We start from the raw sequence: 20,115 nt of genomic DNA, 5'->3' as shown, positions 1-20,115 counted from the left end.
AGATAGATAGATAGATAGATAGATAGATAGATAGATAGATAGATAGAGCGAGCTCTGGTGAACACAGAGGGCTCATTGTTGGCACTAACCTGGGTCACTTTCTCTCAACAGGTATCTTAAGATCTCCCAATGGGGCAGCTTTGCTCTGGGCTCACATTCCCTATGAGCTACCTGATCCTGGTGTGGGTGACAGGCTCTGGTAAGTCACCAACTCCCACTCATTCCTTCGTTCATTCATTCGATCACTCATTCAACAAATGTTCATTGGCCGTTTAGACGCCAGACTCCTAGGATAATCAGTGAACAAAACAAAGATTCCGAGCCTCGAGGAGCTTACACTGTAATGGGAGGGGACAGCTAATGACGCATAGTCCTAATTATAAATAAATTGTAAAGAGTGTTAGAAAGTGATAGAAAAATACAGCACGGATCAGAGTAGGGAGCACTCGTTTGGGAGGGTGGGGAACCAGATGTGAGTTTTGGACACGAGGTGAGTTTAAGATATCTATTAGAAATCTAAGGCTCTGCCTAACATGGTTAGTCCTTCATCCAGCAAACAAGTGCAGACTGACATCCGCGGTGGCAGGGCTGGTGCTGGGCACCAGAGCAAGAAGGCACCTGCCCGTCTGTGGCTGGGCAGTCTCGAGCGGGGGCGAGGGCTCTCAGATGATTTGGCAAACCCAGTATCCATCTTGCCAGCTTCACACCCCAGCTCTGCCACTGACCGGTCAGAAGAAACACCCCAACCTTTCATCCTGCCCTTGATATTGGCCGAACCCAACCAGCAGCCAGAGGACAAGGGCATCTGGGTGGCAAGACCATGGTTGGGGGGGGGGGGTCAGCCTCCTGAGCGTAGAGAGGGGTGGAAGATAGATGGGAGCAGGGAGCAGGCAAATGGATAAGAGCCCTTCCTCTCACTCACAGTGCTCTGGGGCAGGGGCCTGATGGTGCAGTAGACTAGACATTTCTTAGATTAGAAACTTCCTTTGATTTGGCCTCATAGGGGCAAGTAGTGGAGTTTCGGGAAGATAAAGGTAGCCCCTGCCACCTGGGGGTATTCTTCGGCTTCAGGAATCTCCCCCATGCCGGCTGGGAAGCTCTAGAGCCCCATCCTGCCCCCAGCTCCACGAAGACTGGCACACAACTGTGCCTGGGACTGTGGTCTCCTTGTTTTGTGATGGACTCCTCGGTCCTGTCTGGGCTGGCTTCTGACTTGTCCCCCTGGTGCATGCCCCCCTTGCTTGTCTGGCTTTGGCTGCTCAGGGCACTCCTGTGTCTCCTCAGGGAGTGTTAAGGTCCTGCAGGAGCCCAGCTGCTTGTCCGACTATGTCAGCACCTCTGTCTGTCAGTGGGAGATGGACGGTCCCACCAACTGCAGTGCCGAGCTCCGCCTGTCCTACCAGCTGGACTTTATGGGGTCCGAGTAAGCCTGGGGTGGAGCTGGGATTTGGGGGAGGCGGTGCCTAGAGGGTTGGGGATAGTGTGTTAGTGGTGGAGTTCACTGTGATGTCTGGTGGACCGTGGGACCCGGAGTACATAGTTCCAGGTGGGCCACTGGGATAACCCATGGCACCTGCGGTATTCTTCCAGGCGGTGCTCAGGACGTGATCGGGTACCCAAGGCATGCAGTTACAAAGGGCCCCCTGGTGTAGGTCACACACCAGAATATAGGGTCCACTGACAGAGGCATTCCAAGGTATACCAAGCTGGATGGGCTGTGCTTTGAAGTGTGGTACCCTAGTCTAGGCCAGGGATCTGCAGACTATGGCCCGAGGCCCACATCCGACCTACCACTTGCCTTTGTAAATAAAGTTTTATTGGCACTCGGCCACGCCCATTCGTTTCTGTATTGTCTGCGGCTGCATTTGGGCTATAGCAGCAGAGTTGAATAGTTGGGGCACACCCAGTATGGCCCTCAAAGCCCCAAATATTTACTATGTGGCCCTTTGCAGAAAACGCTCGCTGACCCCTAGCCTAGCCTGTGAGATGGGGGCAGCATGCTACCGCCCGCTGTCCACTGGGATAAACCGTGCTACCCGGGGGTACACTGGGACTCATACACGCATTGTGACAAATTCTTTAGTGCCTCTGTTTCTTCCCTTTCACTGGCTTTCAAGGGCAAGCCAAGTTCCGGGACCACGACCACGGCCAGAGCCGTCTAAGAGTCCGTGGTGGGCGCGGCAGGTGGCTGTGGTCAGCAAGGAGAGCGGTCCTCGTCTGTTGTCCTCACCACACCCCGGTCCCCAGATCTGATCCCGGGGGCAGGGCAGTCAGGAAGCGGGCAGCGTATGTTGAACATGTGTTCCTTGAGGCATGTTCCAGGGATACCCGTGGGTCACGGTCCGCCTGAACATGGCAACCTAATGGCACACCCGTGTCTGCAGAAACCGCACGTGTGTCCCCGAGAACCGAGAAGGCGCGGTGTGCACTTGCAGCATGCCGATAGATGACGTGGTCGACGCGGACGTCTATCAGCTGGACCTGTGGGCTGGGAAGGAGCAGCTGTGGGGTGGCTCCTTCCGGCCCAGTGCGCATGGTGAGTGGGGCCGGGGGCGGGGGGGTCCCGAACCCCAGCCGGGCTCTGGGGCAGGGGAGGCAGGCTCCAGTTGGGGGAATGAGGTGCAAGCAGTCTTCTGCATATTCCCAGACACGATGAGGTTTTTGCCCCTTTCTGGGCCTCAGTCCTCCCATCTCTGAAATGGGACTGGGCTCCATAGTACATCAGGCCCTCTTCAGCTTTTATATTTCAACCACCTAACTTTAAGTGCCCAGACTGGGACTTGAGATGAGGCGTACTTAACAGAAGGCAAGCTGGCTGCGGAGCAAAAACTGAGCTGGGCACTGTCCTTCCGCCCTCTGTCGCCTGGTCCGCTGGTGCTTCTTCAGGCGGTCTGGACCGTGGAAGGCTGACGTTATTATCCTGGTAGCCAGAGGCCCCACCGCAGTTCACCGTGATTCTGCTGTGGCGTAGTGACGGGAGTTTAAAACACCATTTATTGCTGTGTGACCCTGGGCAAGTCACGTTACCTCTCTGAGCCTCGTTTTCCAGAAGAGAGTTATCCCCATTTTACAATTGAATATAATATAGAGAAGGCAAGTAAACCTGCCTAAGGTCACATAGCTACTAGGAATCAGACGAAAATTCTCACGGGTATCCACAGAGCTCACGGGCTCAGCAGTTCCTGAAGGGCCCATTCATGCCGCCCACAGTCAGTAGGTTGTTTAAACAGACCCGTGAACGAACCCATGAATTAAAAGCATTTCTGCACGTGTGCAATGATTTTAGTACATGTTACATACCTATGATCTCCTGGATAGGATTGCTTAAAAGGAGAATAAGTTTTAAAACACATGAATCAAAATAAACAAAAAAAAAAGTGAGTAAGAACATAGTACATAGATGTGGCCAAAAGTGTGAAGGACAAAGGTGAAAAAGAGGCAAATTTGGGGTTACTTTGGCTCACACATTTTGCATTTCACCGTAGAAAGCTGGTTAATAACCATGAGTGCTAAGTAGAGTTTTAGCAACATTATAATCAGTATTATGATTGTCGTTCTCTGCTGAGACTCAATCCATGTGGGATTCCAGAAATGTGTTACAGAGGTGTGGTTCACTAAAAATCTAAAGATTTATTTATTTATTTGATCGAAAGAGAGGGGAGGAACAGAGGGAGAGAATAGCAAGCAGACTCCCCGCTGAGCATGGAGTCCGACGTGGGGCTCGAGCCCCTGACCCTGAGACCATGACCTGAGCCCAAACCAGGAGTCGGACGCTCAGCCGACTGCGCCCCCCACGCGCCCCCCGGGTTGACTATAACAATCTAAGTGACCGGGTCGCGCGGGCCGTCCCCCTCCCTGCAAACAGACAAGGGCCTCACCAGGCACCGCTTCTCTACAGTGAAACCCAGGCCCCCCGGGAACCTCACGGTTTACCCCAACGCCTCCCACACGTGGCTGCTGATGTGGACAAACCCGTACCCTAGCGAGAATCACCTGTACTCCGAGCTCACCTACATGGTCAACATCTCCAATGAGAACGACCCCACAGACGTGAGTGTGTGCGCTGGGAGGTTTCTCCATACCTCTTGGGACTCGGGCGGGTGGAGACTCGGGCCCTGAGGCCTGACTGCAAGACCGGGGACCTAGAGCCTGACTTCCACCCTGGCTCTATGCTGGGTTCAGCCCTTTTTCATGGAGAAAGGAGGCTGCAGGCTCAGAGCCTTCCTCCCCAGAGGACCAGTTCAGCTATCATTTAATGCCGTCGCTCGGTCCTCATTGCACTGACTTTTATGGGATGTTAATGACATCTGCTATGGGCTTTGCCATCAGGACAGTGATTGCGGGGTTGCTTTTTATTTTTATTTATTTATAAAGATTTTATTTATTTATTTGAGAGAGAGAATGAGAAGGGGGAGGGTCAGAGAGAGAGGCAGACTCCCCGCTGAGCAGGGAGCCCGACGTGGGACTCGATCCCGGGACTCCAGGATCATGACCTGAGCCGAAGGCAGTCGCTTAACCAACTGAGCCAGCCAGGCGCCCACGGGGTTGCTTTTTAAATGAAGGTGGTGACGGGTTTTTATTTTTTGTTTTTATTTTCAATTTTTATTTTTTTTTTAAAGATTTTATTTATTTATTTGAGACAGAGAGAATGAGAGACAGAGAGCATGAGAGGGAGGAGGGTCAGAGGGAGAAGCAGACTCCCTGCCGAGCAGGGAGCCCGATGCGGGACTCGATCCCGGGACTCCAGGATCATGACCTGAGCCGAAGGCAGTCGCTTAACCAACTGAGCCACCCAGGCGCCCCAAGGTGACAGGTTTTTAAAAGGGAGAACTGATGGGCAGCAAACTATCCAGTAAATGCTAGCAGGGGCTGTATGCGGCAGGGGGCTTGGCTCCCTTCCTTTTTAGTTTCCAGTGGGGATGGAGCTCATTTGCTGCCATTTCCCCCTCACACATTCCCAGGGGAGGGACAGCATCTGCTTGCACTCATCAGCTGCATGACCTGGTCATGTCGTGTAACCTCCTCGTGCCTCAGTTGTCCCATCTGTAACATGGGCCTAGCAAGAGTACCTACTCCATGGGCTACCGAGGGTGCCGACTGTGTGCTGGGCACCCAGTGTGTCGTCAACATTGTTCTCCTTTTCTCCCGAGTGCCACAGGCCTCGGAAAGCCCATCTGGCTTGCCCTCCCACACCTTGGTCTAGAAGTGGCTACGTCAGACTCGCCAAGGGCCTCCTCTGAGGCACGCCCAGTGTCCTGGGACCCAGGCTGGCCTGGCTTCTGCTGCCTAGAAGCAGGCTGCACACGTCTTAAACTCCCACATCAGCCTCTGGCTGCTTCCTGTCTTCCTCCCTCAGCCAGGGAGGGGGTGGGTGTTGATTCATAGCTCTCGGGCTCAGGTGTGGTTTCCCACCTGGCACAGGGCCATGGGGCCACGGTGTGGGGTGGGAGCGGGAATGGGGCAGTGGGGTTCTCACAGCGGAGGCCCAGAAAGCATTGGGAGGGGTCGCACAGACGCCAAAGACAGAGATGCCAAAGACAGAGGCAGGCTCCATTTTGTAGCGAAATCCCCTCCCCATGTTCTGGGAAGTGCAAGGCTTATTAAGAGGGGAGAGAAGGGTGTGACCTCTAGGATCCAAAGCAATGTTCCTTATTTGCTTATTGTGGCTGGCTCCAGGTTCTGGGAATCTCTCCCGCCCTTGGCCCCTGCTCTATTCTGTACTGGCTTCATTTTGGGGTAGCCTCTTCCCTCATGAAGTAGGCAGTTTATCCACCAGCAGCTCCATGCTACATGCCAGCTACCTGCTCAAGCCACAGTGGGAAAGGTTTTTCTTTCCCGAGAGTCCCAGTAAAAGTTCTGGGGCCAATGCCAAGTTGCCTTGTTTGGGTCCCATGCAAATCTCTGAACCTGGCCCAGGCTGTGGGCCGGAAAGAGGGTGCTGGTGCTGTTCTCTGATTGGCCAGAGGTGAGTCACGTGCCCACCCCTGGACCTGCAGGTGGGGTCAGCTCCACCCAAGCCAGATGGGTGGAGAATGAGGAGGGGGTGGCTCCCCAGAGGAAACTCCGGGGAAGGAAAAACAGGGACAGGGCTGGCTCAGACGCAGTAAGGTTTGGGATCTGGCCCCAGACTCCAGCCAGCAGGAAAAATTAATCCATACCCAGGCCGTGACTCAGTCGTCATATACACGCCCAGGGCTGCGCAAGGCCTCCAAATTCTGGGTCCAGCTTCTCTTGTTGGTGGGGCAGAAGCTATTGAGACACCCCTCACCTATCCCTCCCTTCCCCAGGGACAGACCCAACCTATAGAATTCCCCTCATTGGTCACTGGCCAGAGCTGGTCACATGCTCCTCTCTAATCAGTCATAGGCTAGGGAATGGAATGGCTGCAATTGGTCTTGACCAATGAGGATTAGTCCTGGAACTGGAGCCAGAAGTTTCCTTGTAGTCTCCACGCTGTACATTCCATGGGTGGGATCAGTTCTAAGGGGACATCTTAGAAGTTTCCTCTGGGATTTGAGGGATAAAGCTACTCAGGGTCCTGGATGATTTCTGGGCAAGATTCCATAATGTTTTTTTTTAAAGATTTTATTTATTTACTTGAGACAGAGAATGAGAGACAGAGAGCATGAGAGGGAGGAGGGTCAGAGGGAGAAGCAGACTCCCCGCCAAGCAGGGAGCCCGATGTGGGACTCGATCCCGGGACTCCAGGATCATGACCTGAGCCGAAGGCAGTCGCTTAACCAACTGAGCCACCCAGGCGCCCAAGATTCCATAATGGAGGTGGAGTTTCGGCCTGGGTTTTGAAGGGTGTATAAGAGTTTTCTAGATAGGGAAGGAAGGGAAGGGTAGGCTGCGTGGAGGGAACCACATGAGCAAAGGCTTGGAGGTATGAAGATGCATGGCATCTCTTGAGGAGTATGGGGATGTGATGGTGTGTGCAGGGTCATGAATGCCACGCTCGTGGTCATAATGGTTCCCATTTCCTGCGTCCCTGAAATGTGCTAAGCCCAACCCAGATCACTGTTGGCTGCAAAAGTCCAGCACGTGGGAGGGTGCTGGTCTCCCCACTTTAATGACAAGGAAACTGAGGCACGGAGACAGGGACTGACTTGCCCAGGGTTGCTGGAAATGGCACAGCTGGGGTCGGGAGCCAGGATTTGAACTCTGGAGTCTGTGCTCTTTCTCCCACCTTGGATCTTCGTCTCAGGGGTGGCCTCCCAAACACCTGGCCTCTCTGTTGAAACACAAGCTACAAGTCGTTCCTTGGTAGCTCCAGTTTCTCTTCCGTTTCTTAGTAAAACATCTCCCAATCCCCTACTCCTCTCCAGGGTGTACGATTCCTTTGGAGAACTAGGTCCAGCTGTTCGTTCCTGCTTACTCATATTTAGAAAGAGAAGAGTGAGTGTCCTCATCTTCCTGCCCTCGTTTCCTCCCTCAGCCCCCTCCCCAGCTTCAGCTCCACTGGGAACCTCAGCTGCCCTCCAGTCTCTCCAGTGACCTGTCGGGCTTCTTTGCAACACCTCCCCTCGGCTCACTTTACACCAGACCCGTTTCTCCAAATGCACTTCCAACCTGCAAGCAGAAGTACAGCTGCAAAGGGTTGGTCCTGGCAGGGAGAGAGGATCCCCGGGCAGAGGATTCGGGCTACTCCCATGCCATCAGAATCGATCTGGAACACAGATTTTATTTCATTTTTTGTTTTTTTTAATTTTTTTTAAAAGATTTTATTTATTTTTTTGACAGAGAGAGACATAGCGAGAGCAGGAACACAAGCAGGGGGAGTGGGAGAGGGAGAAGCAGGCTTCCCGCAGAGCAGGGAGCCTGATGTGGGACTCGATCCCAGGACCCTGGGATCATGACCTGAGCCGAAGGCAGACGCTTAACGACTGAGCCACCCAGGCACCCTATTTCATTTTTTAAAGTTGTTTTTTAAATAAAAGTAATACTTAGATGTAGTAAAAAATTCAGATGGTATGAAAGGACTCGGCTGCAGCTGTGGTCTCATCTGAGGCTCGACTGGGGAAAGACCTCTCCCGAGTGCCAACTGTGATGTTGGCGGCATTGTTCCTTGCAGGCTGCTGGACTGGGGGCCACAGGTTCTCGCTGGCCCTTGGTGGGAGGCTGCCCTCAGTTCCTTTCCTGTTGTCGACTCAAAACCAGCAGAGGAGAGAGCATCTCCTAGCTAGTTGGAATTATAGCCTTATGTGATATAACCCCATGCACGTGGTCCCTACCTACGCACCGCCTTTGCCTCATTCTGTTGAATAGGAGCAGGTCACAAGCCCCACCCACACTCAAGAAGAGGGGATTACACAGCGTGAGATACAAAGTGGGGATCAGGGGGCCATCCTAGAGTCTGTCTTCTTTTGTGTGTGTGTGTGTGTGTGTGTGTGTGTGTGTGGCAGACAACACTTACTAATTTTCATTTACCTTTTTCACTGAATGACAGGTCTTAGAAGTCCCTTCCCAGCAGTGGGAGCAGGGCTGAGATTCTAGGCCAGGGTTTGGGCTTGAGTATGAAGGCTCCAGAGAGCCCACGGAGGAGAGAGGGGGACACGGTGACCTTTTCTGTGCTCTAGAAAGGTCTCTGTCATGCTTCCTGCATGCCAGGCCCTGTCCTCCATGCTTACCCATATTAACCCTCACAACAACCCTGCAAGGGGTATGGACTTCTGTTATCACCATCTTGCAGAAGGAACATACCAAGGTCTAGAGAGGTTATGTCACTTCCCTAGGGTCCCACAGCTAGAAAGTGGCAGTAGGGACTCTTACCCTCATTTTACAGATGAGAAAACTAAAACTCGGCTTGCCCCAGTAATGTTGCCTGGCTCATCAGGGAGCCAGGCGGGGGCAGGTGGGGAGCGGGGTGAGGGCCAATTCCCTGACTCCTCTCGCTTGACTCTGGTCGCAGTTGTGGTGAAACAAAAGGCCTAAATCAGAGGAATAACCAGATGCCCAGGCTGGTGGCTCTTAAACACTGTGGGCTCAGCTAAGGAGACGGCAGCCGGGGTGGGAGCTGGGATGTCCTTTTCCCGCAAGCTGGTGCCCTAACATGTCCCTTTCCTCTACCAGTTCAAAGTCTATAATGTGACCTACATGCGGCCCACCCTCCGCGTGGCGGCCAGCACCCTCAAGTCTAGAGCTTCCTACAGCGCTCGAGTGAGGGCCTGGGCTCAGAGCTACAACAGCACGTGGAGTGAGTGGAGCCCCAGCACAACGTGGCTTAACTGTGAGTGTCCACAGGGAGGCATGGGCAGGTGGAACATCTGCTCGGCACTTTTATTCTGTGGCCAGACACGTCCTCTGGCTGAGCGTCCGCGTTTCCATCACATCGAGTGCCTCGAACCTCGGGTAACAGGATTACTGACTGACCTGGTGTACTGGTCAGGGTAGGTAGGCTGGGCTGCAGTAACAGATGAGCTCACACGTTCTAGTAGAAACACCGTAGAAATGTAACCGTCCGGCATGAACTTAGCTGGTTTGTGGGTGGTTTTCCTCTCTGTGGTTCCCTCCTTCCCTAGGACAAAGATTCTTTTTTTTTTTTTAAAGATTTTATTTATTTATTTGAGAGAGAGAGAGAGAGCACATGAGATGGGGAGGGCCAGAGGGAGAAGCAGACTCCCCGCTGAGCAGGGAGCCCGATGCAGGACTCGATCCCGGGACTCCGGGATCATGACCTGAGCCGAAGGCAGTCGCTTAACCAACTGAGCCACCCAGGCGCCCATAGGACAAAGATTCTTAACCCTTGTGTATCATGGACCCCTTTGGCAGTCCGGTGAGTGGACTCTGTGGACCCCACCTCAGAATACTATTTTTCAAATGTAAAAAATAAAATATGTAGGATTACAGGGGAAACTAACTTTATTGAAATGAGGTTATAAAAATGTTTTAAAATACATTTGTTGTCTACGAATACAGGTTTTCTTTATTAGCACTGTAAAAACAAGATCTAGTGGTACTTCTCCTAAATACTGTCATTTCAGAGTAGGTGAGCGTAAATGATATCTTGTTGATTTCTGTTGGTGCTTTGTGGCTGATGCTATTACTATGGTGCTTTGCTCTCTCCATCCCTAATGGGAGGAAATGCGAGGTATCAGAACCTAGTGAAAATAAAGAGGTTATTTCTTTCCCATCAAGTTCCCAGACCCCCAAATTCTATCAGAAGCCTTGTTGGAGATCCATGAACCCCCAAGTTAAGAATCCCTGTTCTAGGGCCCTACCATCACCTGCATCCAGCCAGCAGAAGGGGCTGAAACCAGACCTGCTTCTTAAAAATCCCGAGCCCAGAAGTGACACACACCACTTCCTCTCAGATTTTCTTGGTGGAACCGGTGACATGGCCACACATAGCTGCAAGGGATTCTGGGACATGTAGTTCCTCACTCGGTAGCTGCATCCCCCAGCTGCTGTTTGCAACAGAAACATTGAATTATCTCATATAATGAGAAGTCTTACAAGGGGACCTTCCCTAGTTTTATACAGCAGCTCAGTGGTGTCACCCCAGGGGCTTGTCTTGTTTCCCTCTTTCCCTCCTTAGCATGGGAGCGTTTTATCCTTTGACTTGTTACCCCATGGCCCCAAGGTGGCTGCCGTACACGCCCTCCTGCCCCAGGGACGAAAAGAAATGAAAGGCTGCCACAAGCAAGTGCACCTGGTGCATCTCTTTCTTCTATCAGGAAGGAAAAATCTTACCGGAAGCTTCCCTAGCGGACTCCCCCTTGCATCTCATTGGCCAGGACTGTCACAGAGCCTCTCCCAGCTGCAAGGGAAGCTGGAAGCTTCCTGGAAAGGAGAAGAGGATAATCATGACTGGCCCAAACCTCAGGGTGGGCACATTGCTCCCTCCCTGGCAAAGAAAAGGGGGGGTAGCTATTGGGTAGGGGGCGCTGCCTCAGGCACCGTCTGTACCATGGAGGAGGAATAGGGGCTGTTGTCAAGATTCACTGAGAGAAGGGGTCTTCAAAGTGCTGGGCACAGTGGCCGTTGATGGGTACCCCAACCAAATGCCCCCATGCCCCTCTCCGCATTGCTCATCTTGTCCCGTGGTTGTCTTTGACCCGTCTGTGGGCTGCCAGCTTCGTAGGTAGGATCTACTCTGTCTACACCTCTGGTGCCCAGCACAGCGCCAAGCACACGGTAAGCGCTGGGCAGAGTTGCATCACCCTGATTTGATTCTACCATTGACCTGGGGAAGGGAAGACAAAGGGAGAGAAATGCCTTGTATGGAACATATACGATGGGCTGGACGCTCCTTCATTATTCCCACAAATGTGTATTGAGCCCCTGCTGCATGCCTGGCCCGGGGCTCGACCCCAGGGAATCAGCGGTGAACAAAACAGACAAAAACCCCTGATCTTGTGGGATTGACGTTCCGGAGGGGAGACAGAAAATAAACAAGTAAACAGAAAAACAAATCAGAGAGATCTCGATCCAGGTGACAGTAGGTCTGGAGAGAAAATAAAGCGGGGCGAGGGCATGGGGGGATGGGAGGGGGCAGCAGGAGAGAGGGCGTGAGGGAACTTTTTGGAGCAGGTGACCGTGGCATGAACGAGAAGGAGGCAGCTGTGCACGGACCCCAGCAAGGGCTCCCGGACGGGCGAGCCCTGTGCTGAGTGCTCTGTGTATTACGTCGTGTAATCCCCACGACAGCCCTGTGACGCAGCGGTCTGTTAACCCCAGTGTACAGACGAGGCACGGAGAAGCTGGGTCACCAGCAAGGATATGACAGGGTCAGGCTTTGAACTCCAGCAGTCCAGCTCCAGAGTCACTGCTCTTGACCTCTGGGCTTCAGGGAAGAGAGAACAGGAAGTTCAAGATCCTGGCTGGCACCGAGCTTTGGAGGAGCAGGGGACAGCGAGGCGGCCGTGTGACAAGGACTCAGAAGGAGGGGATGAAGCGGGAGGGCTTGGTGGTGGCCAGCTCACGCAGGGTCTCAGACGACCCTTTCCCGAGGCTTCGGTCTCCGGCTCTGGGAGGCAGAGCGCAGGCGGTACCCCGCATGATGCAGGCTCACGGCTTCCCTCCCATTCCAGACTATGAGCCCTGGGAGCAGCACCTGCCGCTTGGCGTCAGCATCTCCTGCGTTGTCATCCTGACCGTCTGCCTGTCCTGCTACATCAGCATCATCAAGTGAGTCCTGGGCTTCGGCACGGGATGCCACCAAGCCGGCCACCCTGGGGTGTGCGGTGGGTGGGAAGCCCCCTCTGACCTGTCAGCTTCCGGTTCCTTTGCTCAACAATAAGTATTTATTGAGCAGCTACTATGTGCTGGGCATTGAGGCAACAGCCGAGAGCAAGGCTGACCAGGACCCTGTGCTCCTTGTGGGGAGACAGAAGACGCCAAGTCAACCAGTAACCACAGCTGGTTTCCATAGCGACCCATGTGCTGAAGGGAATTTACCAGGGCGAAGGGGAGAAATGTTCGGGGTGCTGTGTTGGATGAGGAGGCCAGGCAGGCCCCTTTGAGCTGAGGCCTAATGGGGGAGAATGAGCTGGGGAAAGACCTTCCGCCGGCAGAAGGGAAATGTGTCACCCTGGGTATCCAGGGTGTGGTCCACGCACAAGGGGTACATGGTAGTAGACAGAGGAATGCTAGACAGTCACCCCAACAGAGTCTGGAGGTCGGGGTTCAGATCCTGGCCTTGGAGCTCGGTAGCTTTGTGGCCAGTGAGAGGCTTGACCCTCTGTGCATCTTGGGTCCCTCCTTTGCAGGTTGAAGGAGCGTATTCCATGAGTCCTAAGAGTCCCAAGAGAGTCCTGGATCACAGTGGGTGGGGAGGGGGTAGAGGAGCCTTGTTTCCAGTGAGCTCAGGCCCTTGGAGTCCTGGTGTCTCATGGCCTCAGCCCTTCCATCTCTGAAATGGGTCTAGCGAGCCCTGGCTCACCCTGTAAGGCTTAGCGATGGCTGGGGATTGACTGAGGGAAGGCGTCTTGCACTTGGCAGCTGCACAGCGAAGAGGCTCCCCTCTTCGTGTCTTGTCACTAATGGTTCTGCGTGACCCCGGGCTGGTCGTCTCCCCTTCGCTGAGCCTCAGTTTCCCCCTCACCTGTCCCCCCTCCTGCCAGGAAGGCCCTTTCCCCGGGCATCTCTGTGGCTCCCACTCCACCTTCAGTCGCCGCTCAGAAGTCACCTCCTCAGAGAGGCCTTTTTGGATCACACTCTCCATTCCCCCCTCTTCCCTGTCGTCTTTATTTTTATTCATGACACTTAAGTAGCTATGACTGATGTCTTGTCTCTTCTAGAAGGTCAGTTCTGCAAGGGCAGGGATTTTGTCTGTCTTGTTCACTGTTGTGTTCCCAACGCCCTGGCCCAGTGAGTGGCACATAGTAGGTGCTCAGTAAATGCACGCTGCCTGACCGAGTGGCGTGGATGAGGGCCAGTCAGAGGCGATCGGAGACCCTCCCCTCCCAGCACCGACACTCTGTGGCTCCAGACAGACCCGGGCAGATTCTCTGGGTCTCCTCAGCTCAGACCATCGCTGCTGGGGAAACCCAGAATTCTCTCTCTGCCGCTTGGGTTTCTCCTAATTCCCTGGGGCTTGTTCCCACTGAGGACAGAGGTGGCCACGTCAGGAAACCCATCCTCCTGGACCACAAACCTGGCTGTTCTGCCCACAGTCCAGCGGTCACTTCCCTTCTGGGCCTCGGTTTCTTCCTCTGTAGAATGGGTTTAGGGCAAGACATCTGAGAACCACTCAGCGTGGTCTCTGACCCCATCATGGAAGGAGCACCAGCCTGGCCATGACATCCAATACCTCTTCCTTTTCTTTTTCAGGATTAAGAAAGGATGGTGGGACCAGATTCCCAACCCAGCCCACAGCCCCCTAGTGGCCATAGTCATCCAGGACTCCCAGGTAGGAGCATGGGCTGGGGAGGATGCTTCGGACTGAGTGCGGCAGGAGATAGGAGTCAAAGCGGCTGGGATGTTAAGGATCTCGGGTGGCTTTTGGAACTGCCCCCGGGAAGTCAGGAAGGTTCCAGGGTTTCAGCAGCTTCTGTGTGGTCACTAGGAGCCCAGAGGCCTTTGTTCCCTGCCCCTTGGCTCCCATGGCTACTCTTTCAGCCGGAGCGGGCTCCTCTGGGTCGGTCACTTGGTTTCTTACCTGCCTTGGGAAGAGGTGACCCGTGAGGTCACCTCCGTGTCATCTCCTGGAGAGGTGTCTGTACCAGGGCATGAAGCCACAAGTTGAGGGAGAGGGGGACAGGCTTCCTGTATCTTCCCCTTATGAGCAGAAAACTGCCCCCACCGCACCAGCAAATCTCTCCTCGATTCTCATTGGTCTAAATGGTGCCCCATGCCTGTCCCCTAGAGCATTCACTGGTAAGGGGGTGGGAATTCCTGGAGACCAGCCACGTGGCCACCCCTGAGCTAGGGGTGGGTCAGCTTCTCCAACGAGATGACATGTGGGGTTTCCCTGGGCAATATCGGGGTTCTCTAGGAGGGAGGGAAGGGGGGATACAGGCCCTGTCTAGAACAGAACAGCCGAGTGTCCTCAGTTCTCCCGAGTGGCTCTGGAGTCCACAGGTGCTGGCTTTGAACCCCAGCTCTGCCACTTAGCTGCAGTGTGGACCTGGGCAAGTTGCTTCACTTCTCTGAGCCTCAGTGTCCCTCCTGTGGGCTGTAGTAGCGTCTACCTACCTGATGTTGGAATTCATTGAGACAATGCATATAAAATATATATTACGGGGTCCTGCCCACAGTAAGTGCTGTTCGTGTATCAGTTAGCTTTGCTGTGTCACAAATCAGCCCGCAATTTGGAGAGTCAAAACGACAACCATCGATTTAGCCCTTGCTTGTGCAGGTGGGCAGTCGGCTCCATGTGCTGGTGTGGGTAGAGGGATCTGGGCCTGGCCCCTTCCCAGGGGCCTCACTCACAGATCCGGAAGTCGACTGCCTCTCACCTGGGGCGTGGGGGTGACTAAGCCGTGTCTGTCATCCCCGAGCTGGCTGGCCCAGTGTCGCTTCCAAGGCATTCTCTTGGTCAAAGTGAGTCGCCTGGTGAGGCCAGATTCAAGGGGTGGGAAGAGCTCCAGAGGACGGTGGCCATTTTTACCATCAGCCCCAGCAGCTTAGTATCAGAGCAGTATCATTGATTCCCAGGACGCTGAGGCTCAGAGAGCTGAAGTGACCCGATTGGACCTCCGGCCGGTGTGATGTCAATCCTTACCACCTTTTTGCAGCAAACACTCACTGAGCATTGCTGTGTGCCAGGCTGGGCTGCAAGGCCTCTCCACCCTGTTTCATTGGCTGTCTCCGTATTTTAGGTGTCACTGTGGGGGAAGCGGTCCCGAGGCCAGGAACCAGCTAAGTGCCCGTATGTATATGAACTTGGGTCACAGCCTATGTGGATTTGGAAGGGGTTGGAATTGGGGCAGTGGGCCCACCTTAAAAGTGGGGTCACACCCTCCCTCCACGTCTGCCTTTGCCTCCTTAGCATTCAGCACTTGTCCTGTGACATTGGGCTTTGAGGGGTGGCAGGAGGAGGGGTGGTCTGGGGAGGCGGGCATGGTGGCTAAGCCCCCTGAGTTTCACTGGGAGCGGGCTCAGGCCCATGCTGAACCCCCTTGGAAATGTCAGTCTGGCCTGAGCAAGGCTGATAGAGGTTAAAAGCTGGACAGTGGTTATAATGTTGACATAATTACATACTGGTTGGCAGATGGCCGCCATCTTGAATCCTTGAGTATCTGATCATCACCCTGGCCTCCCAACACCTCCATCACCTTTTGCTCGCCCCTCACACGGCCCCAGCCTAGGACCCCGCGGCCACAGTCATTACTTATGCTGTGGTATTGATAAATATTTTAAATTGATAAGTATTTTAAATATCATCGTCCCTGACAGAGACTTTTCCTTATTCAGTAGACTGATTTTCTGTTAGCTGCCAGGTTATGTGTGGCCTCCAGAAATCCCAAAATAAAACACAAGGCCCTGCCTTCAAGGAGCTCCCAGTGTGGTAGTGGAGATAGACCTATAGATTATTGATTATGAAGTCAGGAAGCATGTCTGCAATAGATAGACATCAGTCCGGGATGGTTTCAGAGCCAAGCTTTGAAGGGTGAATAGGGGTTTTTCCAGCGGAGAAAATGAATCCTGACCAAACTTTTCTCTGCTCTCAAAGACACTGGAAGACCTGTCTTACCAAGCTCCTGCCCTGTTTACTGGAGCACGGCATGGACAGGGATGAGGAGTCCTCCAAGACTGCCAGAAACGCGCCTTTCCAGGCTCCTGGAAAATCAGCATGGTGCCCTGTGGAGGTCAGCAAGATGATCCTCTGGCCAGAGAGCATCAGCGTGGTGCAGCGTGTCGAGCTCTTTGAGGCCCCGGTGGAGAATGAGGAGGAGGAGGAGATGGAGGAAGATAAAAGAAGCTTCTGCCCATCGTCCGAGGGCAGCGGGGGCAGCTTCCAGGAGGGCAGGGAGGACATCGCAGCCCGGCTGACAGAAAGTCTCTTCCTGGACCTTCTCGGGGGGGAGCCTGGGGGCTTTTGCCCACAGGGTTTGGAGGAGTCCTGCCTTCCTCCTCCTCTAGGAAGTGAGTGCGCTCAGATGCCCTGGGCTGAGTTCCCGGGTGCCGGGCCCCAGCCTCTGCACCCCGAGTCCACTCCTTGGGCCTCTCCGACCCCGAGGCGGGCCAGCCTGGCTTTCATGGAGATGCCCCCTGTCGTCACAGACAACCCCGCGTACCGCAGCTTCGGCAGCCTCCTGGGCCAGTCCGCAGCCCCCAGGGAGGGTGACTGCGACACAGAGCCGGCCGAACGCCCCGGGGAAGCGGACCCCGGCATCCCCTCCGACCCCCGGCCTGAGCCAGAAAGCTGGGAGCAGATTCTGCGCCAGAGTGTCCTCCAGCATCGGGAGGCCCTGGCCCCCGGCCCGGGCCCCGGCAGCGGCTACCGGGAGTTTGCGTGCGCCGTGCGGCAGGCCTGCGCCCCCGATGCCGGGGTGGCGGGCTCCGGCCCTTCCGGGGAAGCGGGGTACAAGGCCTTCTCCAGCCTGCTCCCGGGGACATCTGGGGATGAGGCCAGCTGTGGGGAGGGGGGCTACAAACCCTTCCAGAGCCTCCCTCCTGGCGGCCCTGGGGCCCCCGCCCCCGTCCCCCTGTTCACCTTCGGACTGGACGCGGAGCCAGCGCGCAGCCCTCGGGCCTCGCTCCTCGCAGGCAGCGCCCCAGGGCACCTGGGTGTGGAGCCGGCGGGGAAGGAAGGGGACAGCCACAAGGCCCTGCTGGCCCTGGAGCAGGCCACAGACGCCCTCAGGGACGACTTGGCCGGCAGCATTGTCTACTCGGCCCTCACCTGCCACCTGTGTGGCCACCTGAAGCAGTGGCACGGCCAGGAGGAACGTGGCAAGGCCCACATGGTGCCCAGCCCCTGCTGTGGCTGCTGCAGAGACAGGTCCTCGCCCCTGGTGAGCCCCCTGCGGGCCCCAGACACCCTGCCAGGGGGCGCTCCCCTGGAGGCCAGCCTCTCTCCAGCTTCCCTGGCCCCCTTGGGCGTCTCAGAGGAGGGCAAGCCCTCCCTGTCCTTCCAGCCTGCCCCCAGCAATGCGCAGAGCTCAAGCCAGACCCCCGTAGAGGTGGCCGTGCTCTCCACAGAGCCCATGTGCATCAGCGCTTCTTAGGTGTGTCCTCCCCTCGCCGCCGTCACAGGGGAGGGCCTTAGCCAGGCCTGCAACAGGCCTCCCCTGCCTCCCCCGGAAGGTGGCTGGGCTGGCAGATTTGCAAAAGACTTGGAAAACCCCGGTATGAAGTGGTGAGGTGGTCTGACGCGGGGGTACAGAGACCGGACCCCCCCCGCCCCCCATCTCCCAGCCTTGGCCTGGGCTCAGCACATCCCATGGGAGTGTATGGCATGGGGTCGAGGCAGATTCAGAGATCGGGAGTTTCTTGGGCCCCTTGGCTTGTGCACCAGCCATTGGCCACTTCATTGGTCCCCAGCTTGTCCAGGGTGCTGTCCCTGCCATGCCCCCCCCCCCAGGCCTGCTTTTTCCACCATGTCTTGCCCAGCCCTGGGATTAGCTGCTGCTCCCTGTGGATTGGACGCCAAGCCCGGCAACTAACCAAGCCAACGGGGGAAGGATTTGGGAAGCCTTGGGAAATGGATGGGACACTGAAGTTCAGGAAGGGTGGTCATTTGGCCAGAGATGCCCGTTCATTCAACAGACCTCCCTTGGGTTGACACTGGAGTTGGGATCTGGGCTGGAGTGGGGAGGGCGTGCTTCGTCAAATGCAGGCAACAGACACCAAAGGACACGGAAGATTGTGATCGCCAAGCCATGACGAGTTGCCATCAGGTTCCCACACGACCGTAAGACTGGGGACTCCTGTGAAGCACGGGATCCCCAGAGTAAACACCTCGGGGCCGCTCTGTGCCCCCTTGGTTGCTTGCTGGCAGCCACGGAGACTCCAGACAAAGGGAGTGGCTCCGGTCCGGTGATCCAGACGTGCTGGGCGTTCCAGGACCACACCAGGCACACTAGGCGTGTACATTGACCTACCCCTCAGGTTGAGTAATGCTTGTTTGCATCTCAAAGATTGTTTTATCACCTGGTATTTGTCTAGGCTGGGGAGGGTGGAGCAGGAGGGCGTGGAGTTTTGTATAAATAAAGGCTCTTTATCTCCTTCCCCGCCCCCCCCTTATTAAATAAACAACTGCTAGACCTGGTTGTGAGCGCTTTATCTCCTCTGTTAACTCGTTGAATCTTGCGGTCGAGAGGAATTGAGGTCCAAGAGGTTAAGTAACTTTCTGTCTCTACTTGGGTTCCTCCGAGACTGGGATTCAAGTGCGGGCCGTTGCTTTAGGAAGTGACTCCAGGACACCTTGCTCAGGAGCGGGGCAGTGAGTCAGGGAAGGTCAGGAGGTAGGAAAGGGTGTGTTACCCAACAGGGCTACTGACCTTCACCCCTCTGGGCGCCTGGGATAGCCGTGCAGGGCGCATGCCTAAAGGCACCCCTGCAAAGGTGGGGGAGCTGGGGTGCTTGTCCACCAGCTTCTGTCTGGTCGAGGGCTCCTTCCAGAGGCATTCATTCTCCAGCATGGCTGGCTGCTCCCCAAGTCCCCAGGCTGAGAGTAAAGACTATTGGAGCAAACTTTGGCACATCAAGGAGACGCGGACACTTTGTCAAGGTCACACAGCTAGTTCGTGGGCGGGCCCGTCCGTAGCTGAACCCAGGCAGGGTCTCCATTAGCCAGGCTGTCTGTAGGTGATCTGTGCTCAACATCCAGGCAGACGGCATGAAGACGCAGATGGGATTTAAGCTCTTATGTCCGTGATCACTCTGGTGTCTGAGTAGCTACCCTGATGGCCACACTTGCACAATAGGGGGCTTGGTTGGTTGAGGTCCCTTTCTGTTCTGGCATTCTACACAATGCGCTAGAAGCAATGGGGAGCTCACTACCTCACATGCAGCCTGATGTTTGTTAGAAATCCTGAGCCCAAATCTGTGCCTTTCGATGCCGGAGTCACCTCCCACCCCACGATTTACAGGTGGGGGAACTTAGTGCTAGAAAGGAAAAGGGACTTGCCCAAAGTCACACAATGAATGACAGAGCTTGAACTAGCCCTCTGGACTTTCTGCCTTCAAGAACTCTTTATTAAAAACATATAATAATTTAAAATCAAAATAACTATTTAGGGCCACGCAATATGCTAAGTGCTATACACATCCACTACATCATAGCTCTAGGAGGCAGGTGCGATTATTATCCCAATTTTATAGATAAGGAAGCAGGCCCAGAGAGGTTGAGGTTTAGCTTAGGACCACACAGCGAGGACACCTGGTGCAGAACTTGAACCCCGGTCAGACCTCAGAGCTCCCAGCCACCACGGTATGCCACCTCATGGACAGCAAGCCACCTATGTGAATGTCAGCTCGAATCCATTTGCCTGAGCGTTGTCTCAGAAAACACGTTTGTGGGAGTGGTGGAGGGGTGGCTGGGTTGGGAGTCCAACACAGAACTGCGACTGATCTCCTTGTCCTCTCCCCCAGGATCTCAAGAGAAGGGGACCCAAGTCGTCAGCTGAGACTCATAATATAGAATCGTCTGGGCTCTGGGAGGTGGGAATAGAGAATTAGAGCCCTCCTGTTTCTTAGGTGGATTTAAACCCACCCTCCTAGGTT

General features: G+C 54.9%; 1 protein-coding gene across 15 annotated transcripts in view; it reads left to right on the top strand.

The window, feature by feature from the left end:
• The window catches only part of IL4R (interleukin 4 receptor), a 38,989-nt gene extending 19,624 nt beyond the window's left edge, over positions 1 to 19,365 (top strand). For 7 of the 15 annotated variants that reach the window (XM_034989022.1, XM_034989027.1, XM_034989026.1 and 4 more), the window contains 9 exons: positions 112 to 199; positions 1,285 to 1,423; positions 2,385 to 2,536; positions 3,899 to 4,050; positions 9,073 to 9,229; positions 12,033 to 12,129; positions 13,774 to 13,852; positions 15,264 to 15,313; positions 16,118 to 19,358. In XM_034989022.1, the coding sequence (XP_034844913.1) occupies positions 130 to 199; positions 1,285 to 1,423; positions 2,385 to 2,536; positions 3,899 to 4,050; positions 9,073 to 9,229; positions 12,033 to 12,129; positions 13,774 to 13,852; positions 15,264 to 15,313; positions 16,118 to 17,615 (2,394 nt within the window). In that variant the 5' untranslated portion in view covers positions 112 to 129 and the 3' untranslated portion in view covers positions 17,616 to 19,358. Of the gene's footprint in view, positions 1 to 111; positions 200 to 1,284; positions 1,424 to 1,590; positions 1,697 to 2,384; positions 2,537 to 3,898; positions 4,051 to 9,072; positions 9,230 to 12,032; positions 12,130 to 13,773; positions 13,853 to 15,263; positions 15,314 to 16,117 lie in introns of those variants that run through there. The other 8 variants (XM_034989029.1, XM_034989032.1, XM_034989031.1 and 5 more) reach the window with 8 other exon arrangements.
• Positions 19,366 to 20,115: the final 750 nt, after the last annotated feature.

The sequence above is a fragment of the Mirounga leonina genome, unplaced genomic scaffold (genome assembly GCF_011800145.1).
Source record: "Mirounga leonina isolate KUSES-001 unplaced genomic scaffold, KU_Mleo_1.0 Mir_454, whole genome shotgun sequence".
In the NCBI taxonomy this organism is placed as follows: Eukaryota; Metazoa; Chordata; class Mammalia; order Carnivora; family Phocidae; genus Mirounga; species Mirounga leonina.
Note: the sequence above shows the minus strand (reverse complement) of the source record. Positions and strands in the feature narration are given on the sequence as shown.